Source organism: Paramormyrops kingsleyae, chromosome 11 (genome assembly GCF_048594095.1).
Source record: "Paramormyrops kingsleyae isolate MSU_618 chromosome 11, PKINGS_0.4, whole genome shotgun sequence".
In the NCBI taxonomy this organism is placed as follows: domain Eukaryota; kingdom Metazoa; phylum Chordata; class Actinopteri; order Osteoglossiformes; family Mormyridae; genus Paramormyrops; species Paramormyrops kingsleyae.
Genome location: NC_132807.1, coordinates 13,662,993 through 13,682,442, shown reverse-complemented (window position 1 = coordinate 13,682,442; position 19,450 = coordinate 13,662,993). Strand labels below are relative to the sequence as shown.

The window sequence follows — 19,450 nt, the reverse complement described above, 5'->3', positions numbered from 1 at the left end:
GTTCGGTGCAATGTAGATTAGGTGGCAATCAAAGGCAGAGTCAAGCAAATATGGCTATAAGTACATGGAATGTAACCATTCTTATGGCCAAGAAGCCTGAGTTAGTACGGGAGGTAGAGGGATACCGACTACATATGACTGTGCTATACCTACTGTAATGCACAGCTCGGGCTCTGGAACCAAACTCCTGAAGAGGGGCTGGACTTTATTCCACTCTGTAGTTGCCATTGGTGAGAGGAGCCGGGCAAGTGTGAGTCTACTTATAACGCCCCCCCCCCTCCTCATTTTGGTGCCAGTATGTTGGAGTTTACCCTAGTAAATTGCAGAAGTGGCTGTGTGGAGCTGTGACCATAAGGTTTTTGGTCGTGGTAGCCAACCCCCAACCCCAGTGGTGGACATCAATGGTAAAAGGAGCTGGATGACTAAAGAAGGACCCTTCTGAGCTTATTTGTCTGGTGGGCCTCCTGAACCGGCAGGCTAAGCAGCAAACGGCTTTGGCAGTTGCTGAAGCAAAAACAGAGGGGTGGGAGGTGTTGGGTGAGGCGATGGAGAAAGACTTTCGGTCAGCCTCGAAAAGATTCTGGTAAACCATCAGGAGACTCAGGAGGGGGAACATGGCTTTAACCATGCTGTTTGCAGCAGGGATGGAGAACAGTTGACCTTAACTGGGGATATAGTCAGGCAATGGAAGGAGTATTTCGAAGACCTGAATCCCACTGATACACCTTTCTTTTTTTTTTTTTTTTTTTTTCTTTTTTTTATATTCCCTCCTCCACCCCCCCTCTGCGGGGGACTGTATCTATCTATTTATTTATTTATTATTTATTTTTATTATTATTATTTTTTTTAATTATTATTTATTTATTTATTTTTTATTTTATTTTATATTTTTATTTACTTCCTCAAAAGAAGGAGAGGGAGGGGGGGGACAAAGGAGAAGGAGGGAAGAGAGAGAGAGGGAGAGAGAGGAATGGAAAGAAAACAGAAAAAAAAAAAAAACAAAAGAAAAAAAAAAAAAAAAAAAACCAAGAAAAAAACAAAACAGATAATCTGCTTCCATGTCTGTTGAAAAGAGAAAGACAACATACAACATCTGTACTAATCACAACGACCATCAAACGTTAAATGTTGTTGAACAGCACACACAACCAGCCTTACAACCCATGCCCAGAAACAACAGCCGATCAAGACAGTGTGTGTCCGTGAGCACGTGTCCGTGAGCACCTGTGTGCACACCTGTGTGTCAGCGCGCTGGTGTTCCTAAGGTTTCTCCAAGTAATTGTCTAGTAGTGTGTGTGGGGAGCCACAGCCCCGCCCACCCAGGACATGAAGTCGACCCGGGGGAGACCCGGGCCCCAGATATCCAGAGGCCCCCCAGGGCACGGGAACCCCAGGAGGACCAACGCAGGGACAATTGCAGCCCCCACCGAGAAAAGGGCAGAGGAGCGCTCCGGAGGGGGGCCATCCGGCAGCCACATCACAGGAGCCCCAGGGGGCCGTGGCGACGAGCACGCAGGCCCCGCCGGCGGCCGGCCACACCAGGGCAGACCGGACCCCGGGCCCAGAGATCCAAGGGCCCCCCCACCCCCCAGCCAGGGCCCCGACAGAGCCGGAAGGGCCAGGCCCCGGCAGGCAACCGCCGAGAGTGAGCCAGCACACACCAGAGCATCCAGCCCCAGACATCGAGAACCACCAACGCATCGGCGGCCGGGGGCCTCATCCACCAGCAGGGAGTGTGGCGGGGGGTAATAGAGCCTGAGATGTTATTTCAGGTGGAGTCTAAGACCCAACCTGACACATACGTATAGACAGACAGGCACACACATACACAAGCATACGTTCCCACCCTCATGCACACATAAACAAATATTCACCCATTCGCCCAACATGAAGACACAGAAATGAACGCCGTACACACACTCACACTCCCCATATATACTCTATACTCCGAGATCTAGGCACCACCGCCCCCAGAGGGGCAATCCTCCACCAGACCTCGGAGATGGATCCCTTTTTTCCTCTGGCATGGGGACAAGAAGACCACCCCGGACCCCACAGCAGCCGAGAAGCCCACCAGCCCAGACCCCGACCGGACGGCCAGCTCCTCCCAGCCCCCGGCCCCAGATGGTGAACAGAGAACGGGGGCGTGAAAAGACCCCATGCTTCCCTCCGCCCGCTCATATGTGGTGTTGGTGCGTGTTGTTCTAAAGTGCTTTAAAACAGGGGAAGGGCATGGTGCTAACCACCCTCTGCCAATCAGCAGCTGGTGTCAGCTCGGCCCCTCCCCAGAACCCTCAATGTCTATATGCAACTTAAAATTGAGAAGTGGGCACTGGCACCAGAGGTAAGGCTGAATGAACAGACCGCCCTCTGGACGCCATTCCTTGTGCCCACCCCCAAGGCCCTAAATGTATGTGTCATGAGAGAGTAAGTAATGAGAGTGTCTAAGTTGTGATGTGTGATTGAGACACAGGTGGCCACGGGGGGACAGAGGAGGAATACCTCCCCTGCATCCCAGCGACGCACCTGCACCTCAAAGCCCTATATGTGTGTTGGGGTGACGGAGCGGGAGGAGGGAAGCATTTAGGGATGGGGAGGAAAGGATCGGGGGGGGCAAAGTACCCCCCCTCTGGAGCCAGCTCCCCCGCTGACCCCCATAAGCACCCCCGTTCCCCGAAATCCACCCAGGGCGGGAGGGCCCAGGCCCATCCAGTCCGGGGCCCAGAGCAGCGGCACCACCGGGCACCACAGAGCCCGGGGCAGCCAACCAGACCCCACCACATACACCTTTCTTGAAGGAAGCCTTTGAGGAGGACATGGCCATCTCTAGGGCTGCGGTCACTGAAGTAGTCAAAAACTCTTTGGTGGTAAGGCTCTGGAGTGGATGAGATTCTTGAAAGTTCTTGGTGTTGTTGGGCTGTCTTAGCTGAGTTTGAGGACAGTACCTTTGGATTGGCAGACTGGGGTGGTATCAGTCTTTAAGAAAGGGGACTGGAGGATGTATTCCAACTTCAGGGGATCACACTTCTCAGCCTCCCTGGGAAGGTACTTGTGGGGGACTAGAGGGCAGGGTCCTTCTGTTTTGTCGAGCCTCAAATCAAATTCCGTCCTGGTTGTGGAATGGTGCACCAGCTCATCAGCCTCAGAAGGATATTGGAGGGTTCATGGGAGTTTGCCTGGAGCAAGAGTTAGGTTTGCATTGCCAGCAGTCAGACTGGCTCACAGTGGGTGTTGAACTCAGCCAGGGCTGTCCTTTATCACCGATTTTGTTTTATTTTATGAATTTCCAAGTATAGCCAAGGGATGTAGAGGGTTTGCAGATCACCATCTCCAAGTCTGAAGTCATGATTCTAGACCGGAAAAGGGTGGATTGCCCTCTCCTGGTGGGGGATGAGTTACTGCCTTAAGCTGAGGAGCTTAAATATGTTGGGGTCTTGCTCATACTGTAAGTGTGGGAAGAAGGGAGTGGGAGATTGAAGGTGGATCGGTGCAGCGTCAGCAATAATGCAGATGCTGCTCTGTTCTGTCAAGGTAAAGAGAGAGCTAAGCCGGAAGGCAAAGCTATTGACTTACTGGTCAATCTACATTTCTACCCACACTTATGGTCTCGAGCTTCAGGTAGTGAGTGACACAATGAGATTGCAGATACAAGCAGCAGAAATGAATTTCCTCCGCAAGGTGTCTGGGCTCAGCATTAGAGAGAGAGTGAGGAGCTTGGACATTCGGGTGAAGCTCAAAGTAGAGCCCCTGCTTCTCCACATGAAAAGAAGCCAGTTGAGGTGTTTCAGGCATCTATCTAGGATGCCTTCTGGACGCATTCCTGGGGAGGTGTTTCAGACATGTCCAACCAGGAGGAAACCCCGGGGCAGACCCAGGACATGCTGGAGAAATTATATCTCTCAGCTGGCCTGGGAATATCTTGGTATTCGCTCAGTGGAGCTGGAGGAGGCTGGTAAGAGAGAGGTCAGGGCATCCCTGCTTAGCCTGCTGTCCCCACGACTCGTTCCCAGGTAAATGGCAGATGATGTACGGATGGATGGATGGAAGGATGGATGAGAGAGGATGGTCTCAGTCTGAATTTTCAAGCTGTTGCGCATTATGCAGTATGCCTTAGTCACCATTTCTATACCAGATACAGCCATGTGTAGTTCATGACATTTATGTGAATGGCACAGTTTTGAATGCATTTGTTGAATTTTTGTCATGTATTGTCCAGAATGTTCTGCGGGTGTCTACCGAAAACCTGAGATGCTAATGTTGCACTTTGTGCTGTATTGAGCTTGACGGTAGAGAGCCTCATGTGTTCTACAAAGAACAACATTCATATGTGCAATGTCATACCATTATTTATTGAGCAATAACTTTACTTTTGGAAACCCATGCAGCAGGTGTGAACATTATTTAAGAACCGAAGAACATATTTATAGTATGGAGAGAGTGTAAGCAGCCTGGTTCTCAGTGGGTGTTCAAGCTCTGCTAAATCAATGGTTTTGCTTGTTTCAGTTCTGTCAGCCTGGAGGATGGAGCTTGTCTTGCAAGCGGAAGCAGCCCACATTCTTCACTGTGGTACTGACTGACATTGACTCCAACAGACACTACTGTTCCTGCCTGACCTTCTTTGAAGCAGAGATCAACCTGCAGGTGAGAGACCCATGGACCAGCACCATTCGCCTTCCATCATTCCATCACTGCATATCATATCCAATAGGTTTGTTATGTCAAAGGAGACTTCTGGGGTCATACTTAAATGAAAAAAATAGCTAAATAACTCTTTCCCCCCATTGGGAAACCTATCAATCTCTTCAGTTACTCAGTCTGGAAAAAGCTAGTGGGGAACATGTACTCCATCAAAAGAGTGATGAAAAACAGTTGGGCGTTTTGAGAAGTATTCTGCATAGTTTTCCATTCACTTTTTTGAGCATTTCTTTTTTGTTTACTTAGTTCATTTTCTTGGAACCTAATTCTAATGACTCATCACCAAATTTACATTTGCCAAAAGCATTTAAATTCCCAGTGGTGGACTGGGTGTATCTAGGGTGTATCCCACCTTTCAACAACCATTTTTTCCTAGGATGGGTCCTTGGACCACTGGATAATGGAAAGAAAATTTAATTTAGATTATCCATAAAATTAAAGACGACGTGCCTAAAAATTGAGTTTGTGCTAAAGTCTGAGACCTCAATCATGAAGCTTTTTTACAGGTTATGCTAATAGAAAACCAGAAATAGTAGAGTAGTAGAGTTTTTAAAAATTAGTCTTTGTATTAGCTTGCCATTTACAGCCATTTCTTTAAGATTAAGAACTGCACACACTTCAGTGAAGAGCTTATTTTTTTAGGAAGATGATGCGGCCAGTGAGCCCCACAGCTGACATGAACAGGTCTGACAATGAATACATGAGATTTTTATCCTCGAAGCTTAGTTATATTAGTTGATCTTTTTTTGTTTTGTGTTGTTTTTTTGATTTTTTTTTTACAGCCATAGAGGACTATTCTTAGATGACGTTAGATGCCACACTACTTCCTAAAAAAGCTCCACTCAAGTGATTTACATGGCAATGGATATTTATAAGTCACTGGCTGAAAATAAGAGTATTTCTTTGTGCTCTAGAATATTTTATATTCTTGACTTCCGTTGTCTTTGTGTCTTAAACGTTATTGATGGTATGAGTATGAATCTGGCTGCTGTCTTCGTTTTAAACCTGTTCTGCAGTGCCCAAAGTAGACTCTGTTACCTGTAAATGTTTGCTTCAGTGCTTTGCAGATCTTAACCCAGGAAAAAAATCATCAATTTATCAACTTAAGTGCATAGACTTGAATTTCCCGTTATTTATAGACTGTTCTCTTACCCCTAAGGGGCCAGCAGAGAAAGCCCCTTGTTAACGATGACAAATGGTCACTAAATACACTAATACTATGGCTATTGCTTTGAATTACTTAACAGTGGCTGCCACCTATTATTATGAAATCCCTTGTTGGTTTTGTTCCCCCTCACAGTGTAGATGACAGAGTGTTTTATTGATTTCCTGTCTGAGTGATGTTGTGTGGCAGCGGTTCTGGTTATGGTTCCACTAAAAAGTAGAGGCTCATTGATGTTCGAACAGCGAATAGAATGTTTTCACATTGTGGGCAGCTAAACACAAGCTTGCAGTCTACACAAGTACTGTTTATATAGCTGCATTTTAAATGATATCCATCAGTCAGAATTAGTGCAGCGATAATTAGTTAACCTCCCCTCTTAGCCTCTTACTAATATCCTGGACTGCACTGCGTCATGGATGCATTCGGACTGAATCAAGTGCTTTTTATTCTGGTGTTAAATGACTCTGATGTGTCGCATTCATTCTGCAAGACCATTTATGGCTGATGTCATTAACGTCAGATGAAAAGTGCAATAATTAAATATCAGCTGACATCCATCCATCCACCTTCTAATTGCTTATCATGGTCAGGGTCACAGGGGCCTGGAGCCGAACCCAGGTGACATAGGGCACAGGGCAGGGACACACCCTGCATGACTGATAGTAACATTAACTAACAAAAAAGCTGGATGATTCATCCGGGGAATTACCCTCATATCTGTGTGTCTGTGACAGTTAGCGGTGTACAAATGCATCAGTGCATTGTGATGAATAGATGACTAAGATGGCAATCCAAGTCATTGATCAATTTTTAGGGGTAAAATAAAGATACTTATACTTCCGGATTGTGTGCTCTCACTTTCTTGTGCTGCAGGTAAATGTACAAATTGGAGTGCCAGGACGTGTATTTCTGAAATGTAGGATGGCAGTGGAAGGTTCATCCATCTATCCATCTCCTATCACTTTTCCGGGTCGGGTCGCGGGGGCAGCAGTCTAAGCAGGGAAACACAGACTTCCCTCTCCCCAGCTCCTCCAGGGGAATCCCAAGGTATTCCCAGGCCAGCCGAGAGGCATAGTCTCTCCAGCGTGTCCTGGGTCTTCCTCGGGGCCTCCTCCCAGTGGGACATGCCCGAAACGCTTCACCAGGGAGGCATCCAGGAGGCATCCTGACCAGGTGCCCGAGCCACCTCATCTGGCTCCTCTCGATGTGGAGGAGCAGCGGCTCTACTTTGAGTCCCTCCCGAATGACCAAGCTCCTCACCCTATCTCTAAGGGAAAGCCCAGCCACCCTGCGCAGGAAACCCATTTCGGCCGCTTGTACTCGCGATCTCGTTCTTTCGGTCACTACCCACAGCTCATGACCATAGGTGAGGGTAGGAACATAGATCGACTGGTAAATCGAGACCTTTGCCTTTTGGCTCAGCTCCTTCTTCACCATGGACCGATGCAGCGCCCCCATCACTGCTGACGCTGCACCGATCCGCCTGTTAATCTCCCGCTTCATCCTTCCCTCACTCATGAATAAGGCCCCGAGATACTTAAACTCCTCCACTTGGGGAAAGACTCCCTCCCCGACCTGGAGAGAGCATTCCACAATTTTCCAGCTGAGGACCATGGTCTCGGATTTGGAGATGCTGATTTTCATCCCAGCCGCTTCACACTCAGCTGCGAACTGCTCCAGTGAGAGCCAAAGGTCACGGTCCGATGAAGCCAACTGAACCACATCATCTGCAAAAAGCAGAGACCTAATCCTCAGGTCACCAAACCGGACACCCTCAACGCCCTGGCTGCACCTAGAAATTCTATCCATAAAAGTTATGAACAGAATCAGTGACAAAGGGCAGCCCTGGCAGAGTCCAACCCTCACCGGAAACGAGTCCGACTTACTGCCGACAATGCAGACCAAGTTCTGACACCGGTCATACAGGGATTGTGCAGGCCTTATAAGGAAACCTGGCACCCCACACTCCCGGAGCACTCCCCACATGACTCCCCGAGGGATGCGGTCGAATGACTTCTCCAAATCCACAAAGCACATATAGACTGGTTGGGCAAACTCCCACGCACCCTCCAGGACCCTGCCGAGAGTATAGAGCTGGTCCACTGTTCCATGGCCAGGGTGAAAAACACACTGCTCCTCCTGAATCCGAGGTTCGACAATCCAGCAGACCCTCCTCTCCAGAACCCCCCGAATAGACCTTACCAGGAAGGCTGAGAAATGTGATCCCTTATAGTTGGAACACACCCTCCAGTCCCCCTTCTTGAAGAGGGGGACCACCACCCCGGTCTACCAGTCCAGAGGCACTGCCCCCGATGTCCACGCAATGCTGCAGATGCATGTCAACCAGGACAGCCCTGCAACATTCAGAGCCTTGAGGAACTCTGGGCAGATCTCATCCACTGCCGGGGCCTCGGGGTGTTGATGCTACACCGCTTTCATGCCCAGAGCCGCCGGATGGTGGACCAGAATCTCCTCGAAGCCATCCGGGAATCGTTCTCCATGGCCTCACCAATCTCAGCGACCGCCGAAGCCGTGTTCTGCTTGGCCCACCGTTACTCATCAGCTGCCTCTGGAGTCCCACAGGCCAAAAAGGCCCGATAGGACTCCTCCCTCAGCTTGACAACATCCCTCACCGCCGGTGTCCATCAGTTGGGCGGGGATTGCCGCCGCGACAGGCACCGGCCACCTTATGGCCACAGCTCCAGTCAGCCACCTCCACAATGGAGGCGTGGAACATGGCCCATTCGGACTCAATGTCCCCCGCCTCCCCCTGGACATGGGTGAAGTTTTGCCGGAGGTAGGAGTTGAAGCTCCTTCTGACAGGGGACTCCGCCAGACATTCCCAACATACCCTCACCATACGCTTGGGCCTGCCAGGCCTGACCGGCTTCCTTCCCCACCAGTGGAGCCAACCCACCACCAGGTGGTGACGAGCACAGAAGTCCAAAAACAAAACACCACTTGGGTTGAGATCCCAATCACGCCACTCCAGATCTCATTGTTATTGCCCATGTGAGCATTGAAGTCCCCCAGCAGAACAAAAGAGTCCCCAGGAGGAGCGCTCTGCAACACCCCTTCCAAGGACTACAAAAAGGGTGGGTATTCTGAACTGCCGCTTGGCACATAAGCGCCAACAACAGTCAGTCCCTTCGTCACCCAAAGGCGAAGGGAGGCTACTCTCTCGTCCACCGCAGTAAACCCCAATGGACAGGTGCCCAGCCAGGAGGCAATAAGTATGCCCACCCCTGCTCGGCATCTCTCCCCGCGAGCAACTCCAGAGTGGAAGAGGGTCCAACCCTCCTTGAGGAGCCCAAGCCGTGCGTTGAGGTGAGCCTGACTATATCTAGTCGGAACCTCATAATCTCGCGCACCAGATCAGGCTCCAGCTAGGGCAGAAGACATCACAGGCCATACCTAGTGGACCATGGGAAGAAATGTGCCCAGCACACACAAACTCTAAACCAGTATCTCTCAAAATCAGTCATCAGGGGACCCCCAGACGGTCCACGTCTTACTGGACTGTCTAGCAGGTTGCTGGGAGGCAGCAAAAATGTGGACCGCCTTGGGGTCTGTGAGAACTGGGTCGGGAAACACTTCTCTAAACCCCCAGCAACCCCTGGCAGTGCTGCCCAGTGAGTCACAGGTCTGCCAGGTCCCCCATTCTGCCCAGCCTTGCCCCTGGAGACCTACCACCCTGCAGAGCTTAGGTACTGCCCTAATTTAACACGCCTGATACAGATAGTCAGGCCCTTCAGTAGCATCTCCATATCCAAGCCGTCTTAGCTTCAACATAAACTTTACTAGATCTTCTGTGTCATATTTGTGTATTACCCCAAGAAAATTGGAACAATCTAAGAAAACTTTATTAATACTTTATATAAATGGTTTTAGTTTTTTATCATTCTTTAACTTTATTTTATATTTTAAATAACAATTTTGATCATTTTGCATATCTTGAATTTCAACTCAGCTTATTTTAGTTATGGAATTTTTTTTTTTTTTTTTTTTTTTTTTAGATGTTCCAAATGAAGGGTTAGTGCAGTCTCTTCAGAACTCTGCACTATAATAACATCTCAGCTAAGCAGAGAACACTCCATTACGTAATTTTATTAAAGCACAAAAACAAATTTAGTTTGTGTATAAACACATCTAAATTATCTAACTTTTCTCAGTTTTTCCATCTGGGCCTTATGATTGAAAAGAAGCTTTTTTGTGTTTGAGCTATTGAATGTCTCCTTTGAGTCGCTGGTTTGTTACACTGCACAGCATTACATGAACTGCAGTCGGCATGTAAGATGACTTGCCTGCATACTGTAGATATGTACAGGTCCTTACACCAAGTCGCTCCTGTTCCTTGGCATCCTTCTCATGCTTTGACCTTTTACAAACCTATTCTCCTGGCCTGAATACTTCAGCCCTCACCACCTTTAATTTTTTTTCTCTTCTGTATGCAATCATTTGTGTGAATGACTTTGAGCCCTTTCACTCTCCTTTAACGCCTCCTGTGATTGGTTGCTCTGCCTTTCAGCTATCATGTCCCAAACCACGGGTGAGGACAGACTCCTTTGAAAGCTCTCTCTGTTTCTGCTTTCGACTTTATTGCCAGTTAATTTTACTATTGGGAGTTTTAAATATAAATTAATTTTGAATGTTCTTGGCAACGTGTGTTTTTGTGAAGATGATACAGCTGCGTTAAAAGTTTTGGCTGCTCCACCAACCTTTTTTATTGTTACTAATTTTAACATGCAGAATTTATTTGAATTTCATAAATCTGTATTCACTCTGTGAATTTTAGTAATTTCATATTTTTCATTATGTTTAATATTTACATGCCAGATTCCATGTTGAATTATGTTAGATTAACCTTCCAGTTAAGTAAAATCAATCTTCCTGAACTGAAAAATCCAAAGATGACAATCTTTTACGTGATAATAATGGAAAACGCCACCAAGGCTACCAATGTGTAACATGGCTAATGCATTTTCCTTCTTTGCTTTTTTAATTAGTATTGTATCAATTGGTTTTTCTGCCATTCCCTGCCTCCCCTGAAACAGAGGGAGGCAATTTAAAAATCCCCCCCAAGGCCGGGCCTGTAACAGCTACTCAAGTGGCATGTTGAATAAGTTTGGGGGGTTGGGGGTCAGGCTGCAGTCCCTAGCCAGGAACATGGGGGCCCAGGCTGGAAGCTGGCACCTTCTTTTGTTCATTTAGCTCTTTGCCGGGACCCTGTTTCCCCATCTTTGTCGGAGGACAGAGTCGGCGGCTGTTGGTAAAGTCATCGGTTACATCCTGGGCCTGCACCAGGACGGAAAGCAGTGCCGTCATTCCTGCGGCAGCTGGACCTCTGCCGTCCCTTTGGATTTGTATCAGCTTGTTCTGCTTGAAGACTCCATTATGCAAAGTGTGCTGCCACTCTAATGTATTACAGCAAGACCTTCCCTGCTCCTGCTTTGACCATGAGGTCATCACAAGTCATTATTGTACTTCAAGTAGTCTTATACAGGGTACCAGACACAATTTAAGATAAATAAACAAAGTCTGAAATTAGGGAAAGGAAGATATGATTGCTTAATAATGCCAGTTCTTTCTTTCTTTTAGGGTATGAAGGCAGGCGAGAGAGATGGGGATGAAGATGGAGAAGAGGTGGATGGTTTGATAAAGCCCGCTCAAGTGTTTGCACCTAAAAGTCTTATTCTGGTATCCAGAGTGGATTTACCGGATATATTTCGGGTAAAGTCAAAATATTTAAATTTTAAATACATAAGCCTCATATTGACAGTCAACTGACATACTGTTTACTCTCCGGTCACTTTTAGAGTTGCCTGCATTTGCACTGACTAAAGGACAGGATTATCTCCTTGGAGAAGCTCTCACTCGTCCTTGCCTGTCCCCAGAGACAGACCTCGCGACTCAGTGCCAATCATTCTTTGACTTGTAACAGTAGACGCACCAGACAGATATGATGAAAGCCACGTGCCAAAAACGGGGCTCCAGCCAGTTCTGCCCCCCCCCCCCCCACCTTTGTGGGACAGACTGTTTAGACCTGCTCTGGGGATCCTGGATACAATTTGCAAATGTCACAGTCTAGATCTGCACCAAGATCTGACCGTTAGGAATTAGTCTGCACTTCGCAATAGCACAGTGCTTTGGAGGCGTCTTTTTTTGATTATAACTTTTTAAACGTTTAAAAATGTATTTCAAAAATGCAGTTTGAGGGACACAAAAGTAGTATACTGTGTTTTCCCTTATGCCACAGTTTCTGTTCGTGCTGCACATAATCTTGGATGGTAGCTTGTGGGAGTCTTGTATGTAAAAAATGTTCTGAGGGCAGAACAAAAAATTATTGGCTTCAGAAAGATAACAAATCAGATTGTAGAGGGGGTGGGACCAAGCAATTAGATGTCTTGGTCCTGTCTCCTGTAGTTGCTAAGACCCACCTCCTCTTCAATCTGATTGGTTTCCTCTCTGAACCAATTATTTTTCGTTCTGCCCTTATAACATTTTTATCTAAGTAAATCTCTCATGAGTGGGATGGAAAATTGAGGAGAACCCTGCGGTGAGCCAGACGGAAAAGGTCTGCTCGATGTGTTTGCTGACAGGGAACTCTGTTGGGGGCTCATATTGAGTTACATTGTGCCAACATCTCAAGTCCGCTCGCCAATGGCATGGTCTAAAGTTGCACAAATATCAAACCATTGTCGATTTGTTTATTGGTTTGTCTATTATAGAAAGCAATTGTAAACAGAAACTGATCTGACTTACATCAGATCAGCATTCAAAAGCAATATGTTTAAAACGTTTTCTCACGTTTTTTTCTTTAGTTTCAAAATCTGTGTAATTGCAGATTTCCATGCCGCTCATAACACTAATGCCTGAAATTGCACTGTGACAATTACATCAGATTTGCTGTATTGGTTTATGATGGATGGATTCACATGCACATTGTTGTACTAACCTCTTGATGACTCCCATCTGTTAAGACCAAAAAATCCATCAGCATGTCAGCTGCTTAATGATCTGAGTTCTGGTTTTTGTATTTCCACTAATAGCAGATTTAGATAAAAACATGTAAAGCATTCTTAAGCAGCCGTGTTGTATGCATTAGTGCGAAAAGTACTTGATTTTGTAAAATGTATTTATTTTTCTACCTTTGTCAACTTTTACTGACTCCTGTTCTGAGTTTGCATCAATAGTCAAATTTTGTTTTTGACATTGTGGTTTTCTTGTGGTTGAGTATACATGCTAAGTCTTGCCCATGCCTCAATCGTGCAGGGCTGCCTGGGTCTGATTTACACAGTATACATAGACAGCCTCAGCTTCCCGCTGGAAAGCCTGGTGGCCAACCTGCTTACCTGCATCGTACCGCTGGCTGCAGGATCTCAGGTGAGGCCAAACAAGGACGTCCACAAATTCTTCTGGTGTGTCTTAAGAAGTAAGGTCCAGAATTCAACTACAGGTGACTCCGTCTAGTGTAAATTTGATTACTGGATTCTCTCAACTTATGTAAATGAAGAATTAAGGGTTTAGAAATGAAACACACAATTTTTTTTTTCATATTTCCTGTTTGATGAGTTTGTTTTATCGGAATCCACAAATAAATGACATTTTTGAGCTTCATAATCATCATTTTTCTGCCACTATTCCTGGTTGGAGCATGCTGTGAAAGTCAGATTATACCTTGTTTTCCTTGGCCACAGACTCTTGCCATTTCTGGGGAATCCTAGACGTTCCCAAGCCAGCTATGAGATGTAATCCATCCAGCGTGTCCTGGGCCTTTGCTGTGTCCTCCACAATTTGGGACGTGCCTAGAGCAGCTCCCTAGGGAGACATCCAGGTGGCATCCCCCTAAAGTGCCCGAGCCACTCGCCTTCATCTGATGGAGCAGTGGTTCCGTTTTGAGGTCCCTCTGGATGCCTGAACTCCTCATCTTGTCATGTAGAGTGAGTGTGCAGCCTTGTGAAGAAACCTCATTCCAGCCACTCGTACTTGCGATTGACTTACACCCTGCTTTACTAATGCGAACCTCTTCAATGCCCACAAAACCACAGTCAGCTGTGGCTGTGAGGTGCTGCTCCCCATCCCTATTACCTCACATACAGCAGTGACTCACTCACTACCCCCCCCCCCCCCCCCCCCCCCCAACCAAGACGTTTGTTCCTTATTCCTTAACCTCCATGAAATCTCAGTGAATATCCCCGATGAGTGCACCCTTAATGGAGGCCAACACCAACTCTAAATGGCTTTGATTTTGATTTTAGTTCTTACTGTTTTCACACTGGGACCACATAGTCTACAGTAGCAGCCCTGATACCCACTCCAACAGGATCTGCCAAGGTGGCCATATGCTTTCTCCAAATCCACAAAGCACATGTAGACCGCGTTAGCATATTCCCACAAAGCCACACAAAGCTGTGCCAGCTGAGCGAGACAGAGTCGATCTGCTGCTCTACTGCTGGACTTGAGTTCCTCCGAATTCCTGAATGTGACCATCTGGTGGAGTCTCTTCTCTGGAAGCCTGGAATAGACTTTCCCATTTAGACTGAGAATTGTGATCCTCCACATTTGGAATGCAACCTTTTTGTCCCCCTTTTTAAAAATATGCACTACAGTAAAACCCCTTTTTGCCAGTCCAGAGGTACTTTGCCTGCCTTCCATGCAACATTAAAAGGGCATGTTAAACACATCACCCCAACAACTTCCAGTGCTCTCAACATCTCTGGATGGATTTTATGCAGTCTTTCCTTCCCAGAAGCTTCTGACCACCATGGCAATTTCAGCTGCAGGGGTAGAAACTCCTGGTAGATCAGTCTGTCAGTGCCTCCTGAAAAGAAGCCATATTCACTGGGTTGAGATTCCACAAGCTCTTCTTTCCATAGCTCATCTCGATAGTTCAGGCCTTCTGGCCTCCTCCTCATCTGCCAAATCACCAAGTGGTGATCACGTAATAGCTCTGCCTGTCTCTTCACTTCAAAGTCCAGAACACAGCATCCAATCAGATGAGACAGCTCTAAAGACCTTTGGGTATGGTGCTCTGGTACCATGCACACTTATGAATATCCTTGTATTCAGACTTCTTTCCATGGATTGTTCCTGGCTTACGCAGAAATCCAATTACAATTCGCCACTTGTTGATATCCAGGAGGCTTTCCCAGAAACTTGGATGCTCCAGATTGCTGTCAATAGCCACGATCTAACCCATCTGGTCCTTTTTGCTCATGCCTGACACTCAAATGAATAACCCTGACATCACCCTTTCACCATGACATCATAGTTAGCCAACAAGATGGCTCCACACTGCCTTTTCAGGCTGAGCCCAGCTGGGTTATGTGGATGACTTTTATGGTTGAGACACATCTGGAAAACGCCAACCCCAGCACATGCTCTGTGAGTGGGTCCCGGTAACACTATTGGGTTTTTTTTTATTTTTTTTGATTGAAGCCTGTCTGGCCTCTCCCTATTCACCAAGGGAGGCCCCACCAAGAACTCACTCTCCATATGACATAGCTCTGTGGATCATTAAGGCATGCAAACCCCTCCACCATGCTAAGATAATGATTTTTGGAGAGGTGTAACTGGTTACACTTGCAATTTTCAGACCATTTGCAAAAAATTGGCAGTACGATTTTTATTCCCATAAGATATAATTGACTTAATTTAGAATTGCTATACTGAAAAGCAGGCTTGATATGTTCTTTTTGTATTATTCCGTGATCACAGCTTTCTTGTCTGGAAGCATGCTCTCCATTGCCCCTGAATGAGAAGCAAAGAAAGGTTATTGGTTTGGGTACAGTACGGTTGGAGGCACATTGTGAAACCAGATTAATTATATGAAATTTCCTTGCTTCTTGTTGCTGTACATTAATAACAATATCTCTAATATACCAAAACACTGATTACCTTTTAATGGACTTTTGTGATCAGGGAAGAACTCAGCAGGTGAGGTTTCCTGTGGTTTGGCCTCTTTGTAGTTTTAATTTTTCTCTCCATGGCAGAAGCTCTTCTCACTGGGAGCAGGTGACCGACAGGTGATCCAGATTCCTCTGAACCGGAACCTGCCTGTGACCTTTAAAAGTGTGGCTCTTCTTTTCCAGCAGCTAGGTTAGTATGAGTGTGTTCACTGTCCTTTAGCTTGTATTTTTTATGTGTAATTTAACATGGACTATTGTCAGTATGCAGCAAGACGTACCACTGCAATCACATGTACTCTTCGAATGGGCTTAAGTTTAGCACATTATCCTGCTTTAATGAAGCGCGTTAATAGTTAAATATTATTACTGATAGCATATCTATCATCAGTTTGACAACATGTAGAACTTATCATGAGCCTTTACAAACATGACGTAATAGTATCTTGTGTTGTCTATCTAGATGCCTCTTGAAATTGTCATGAAGTCATGAAATTTGTAATGTTTGAACAATTAGTCAGAAGCTGCTTGACATTGATCAAGCCCCCATATAGCGGGTTAATTACGCCAGAAAAACAAGTTTTATGCACAATGGCAACAAAGGTTCATAAATTTTTCAACCAGAACAACTTTAGTGGATTTATATTTGAACAAATCAACAATATTTTGGAGATTTAAAAAGGCCACCAGTTTATTTAGGTGACAATAAAAGCAGGTGCTTAGATGATTAGATTACAAGAACGTTAGTCACCTCATTGTATTATTCATGCAAACAAAAAACAAAGTGCCTTTATTAGTATAGATTTAGTTAAGAAAATTAGAAACCTTGGGTCATAGCCCTTTGTACTTAGTGGTATCTCTAGTGTTTCTGAGGCCTTATCACTTATATTTCTTTGACATCACTAGGAGGCTTGTTAGAAGGAATCCTTTTTGAATCATGATTTAATAGCCTGCGTCACTTGCATCATTTTGAGTGTGCATATAGCTATGACTGCTTAATTGGCAAAGTATTTCATAGCATAGAAGAGGAAAATGACAGGACTTAACCATTACACCAGATTGTTGCTTCATTTGGGGAGTACTATAAATTCTTTTAAATTTGTAAATCTTTAAATTAGGTTTCTCGGGAGGAAAGTATTCCTGAAGGGGTCCAGTACTGTGGCCTTAATTTTTCTTGAATTTTCCTCTATTACGTTACACGACCCAAGCAGCACAACTGGATGGATAATTTGATCCTGATTAGTGAGCCTTGTGGATCTGGCTTTCCAGCAATACGTGCACTGAGTGATCCATATCGACCCAGCCCGGCCCAGAGTCGGCTCTGAGCCCAGAAGACGATATTCTCTGGTTATTTACAGTCTCCAGTCTTGCATTGTTTTGCTAATGAACAACATATTTATCAAAGAATGTGTCCTGTCAAAAGGCCAGATTTCTGAAAATTCTTACTTCCGTCCACATACCTGATCAATTATGAAGCTGTCCTGGGAAATGATGTAATTCACAGATATGGTTTTTGCAGATTTTGAAATCTAATTTTAGAATATTGAGTGAAAGGCTAATGCAGTAGATTTCTGTATATATATGTATAGTGTTGAACTAGGGAAAAAAAATCATCATGTATTTTCATTTATCCTAATATAAATACTAGTATTTCAGAGGTGATTTGGTCTCACTAGGTTTGGATATTTAATAGCTAAGTGTTGGTTGAATATGTAGCACTAACCTGAATCAATCTAACGACTCTTTCTTAGCAACATTACTAGGATGTTTATTCTCAGCATCACCATCTGTGAAGATACATCTCTGTAGATCATAGTTGCTGCCCAATTTATTTTTGCTGTCTTCATCTTAGTTGGTCATTTCATTTCATGACATACTCTTCTGATTGTAGTAGTGCAATATTAATAATGGTCCATAATGGAGGACACTATGCAGATTGTTGCATGCTTCCATAATTGTAACTTAACCTACTTTCATGACCTACGATGAAACCTTTTAGCCCTGTTGTTATGCACATGGTGGCAGTGTCATTGTCCTTGATGGACACACTGAGGTTTCTCTTTTCTGTCATGATGTTCACTTTTGGTTTTCTTCTACTACTGCAGTGGTTTTGAGCTTAAATGGGAATTACAGCTATGGTATTTTTATTGGTATTATTATTTAAATTTTATTTATTGTAAAACAAGATCCTACTTTACTTAGCAGTGTTTCTTCCTTATCCTATGTGCTGGTACAAAAAATTGATTCTCGCTAGGAGACCTGATTTTTTGGTCTGCTCCGAATTGTTGGTGGACATGAACAATCCACCTTCCCGTGGATCTCAGGGCAGAGAGAGTTATATGATTCCAAATGATTATTGAGAATTGTGTGAAACTGCAAATTACTTGCTGTCACCTCAGGGCAAGTGAGCCTCATGCTAGACCCAGCAAAAAAAAAAAACACAATTTTGTGTAAATTCCTGCTTACCGGTTTGGCATATTCCCCTTTATGTTTCCATAAATAGGCAATAGGCAGCTTTTTGGATTACAAGTTCATGTCCTTAACTGTGATGTTACCTGCTGCCCTATTTGACGAGAAGCTTCTTGACCCGTGTTTTTCCTCCCGTTCCTCATATAGAACAGTGGCAGCAAACTCTTCTGAGTTGAAGGGCAAACCATCTGAAATCCAGCTGATGTTTAGAAATACTTGGCGTATAAATAACTTCTAGTATTTTTCTTGCTGTTCAACAGGGAAAGTGGCAATATAGATATCTGCGATCTGTTTTCCGTAATGTCCTATCCGATGTGAGGTCGTAGCATGTGTAATGATTGTACTTAATGAAAATGCATGTTTGTAAGGGTATCTATGAATGTATTATATATGACATATATATGTGATACGATAATTGCACTGGATAAGCAAAACAATAAAACATGTATTTTTCTGTTTTGGGGGCGCATTATGGTGTAGAGACACATCATACTAGCCAATCAGGTGAGAACTTCTTCGAAAGGAATTTCTGTGACGTGGGGGAGGGGGGGGGGGGAGCACGTGTCCCGCCCACGCGAAGCACCTGACGCCGCAAGTCATAGCAGAAAAATTTCCTGTGTGTGTGTCACACTGAGCAGGAAGAGCAGCCCCTAGGGGAGCAGCGGGAGTGAGAAATAACAGCCCGGGTGATTTCTGCTCTGTCGCCGTCTGTTCTCTTTGTGGGGCTGGAAGTGTGTACAGATAAGTAAACAGCTCAAGGACAGAAAAGAAGTACAGCTAAATTTCTTGGCGGTCTCCAAGAACCCATCGCCTCCAAGCTGAGTCCTGGAACGGCCAGTACATTACACATCACGCTGTCTGTATTTATCAAATAACTACGTTCTCCATCAGTTGCATGGCAGCAGTAAGACACAATAGAACAAGTGCATGGAGTCCTTCTTAATTATTACCAAACTTGGGATATTTCTTTAGGTACATCATGGCCTTACTATGGGTTTATGGAGTTCTGTGCGTTAGCTAAATAAGCTAGCCGAAGGTCAAGTTGCCTTTCCTTATTTTACTCAGGATATGTGCCATCTGAATGCTCAATATTATGTTCCTGTTTACTGGTGAACCGATTAAAAGATATTTATGTCAGCATTTTTTTTTCTAATGTGATTAATGATTCCAGTGATAGTGTGATAGCGAAGAATAACAGGAACTGTAAACTTGAAAT

The 19,450-nt window shown here is 45.2% G+C and overlaps 1 protein-coding gene across 5 annotated transcripts in view; it reads left to right on the top strand.

Moving 5' to 3' along the window:
- Positions 1–19,450, top strand: part of LOC111840324 (myotubularin-related protein 13-like) — a 125,888-nt gene that overhangs the window by 55,404 nt on the left and 51,034 nt on the right. For 2 of the 5 annotated variants that reach the window (XM_072718081.1, XM_072718080.1), the window contains exons 3-6: positions 4,504–4,641; positions 11,459–11,590; positions 13,133–13,243; positions 15,853–15,958. In XM_072718081.1, the coding sequence (XP_072574182.1) occupies positions 4,504–4,641; positions 11,459–11,590; positions 13,133–13,243; positions 15,853–15,958 (487 nt within the window). Of the gene's footprint in view, positions 1–4,503; positions 4,642–11,458; positions 11,591–13,132; positions 13,244–13,588; positions 13,801–15,852; positions 15,959–19,450 lie in introns of those variants that run through there. The other 3 variants (XM_072718082.1, XM_072718084.1, XM_072718083.1) reach the window with 3 other exon arrangements.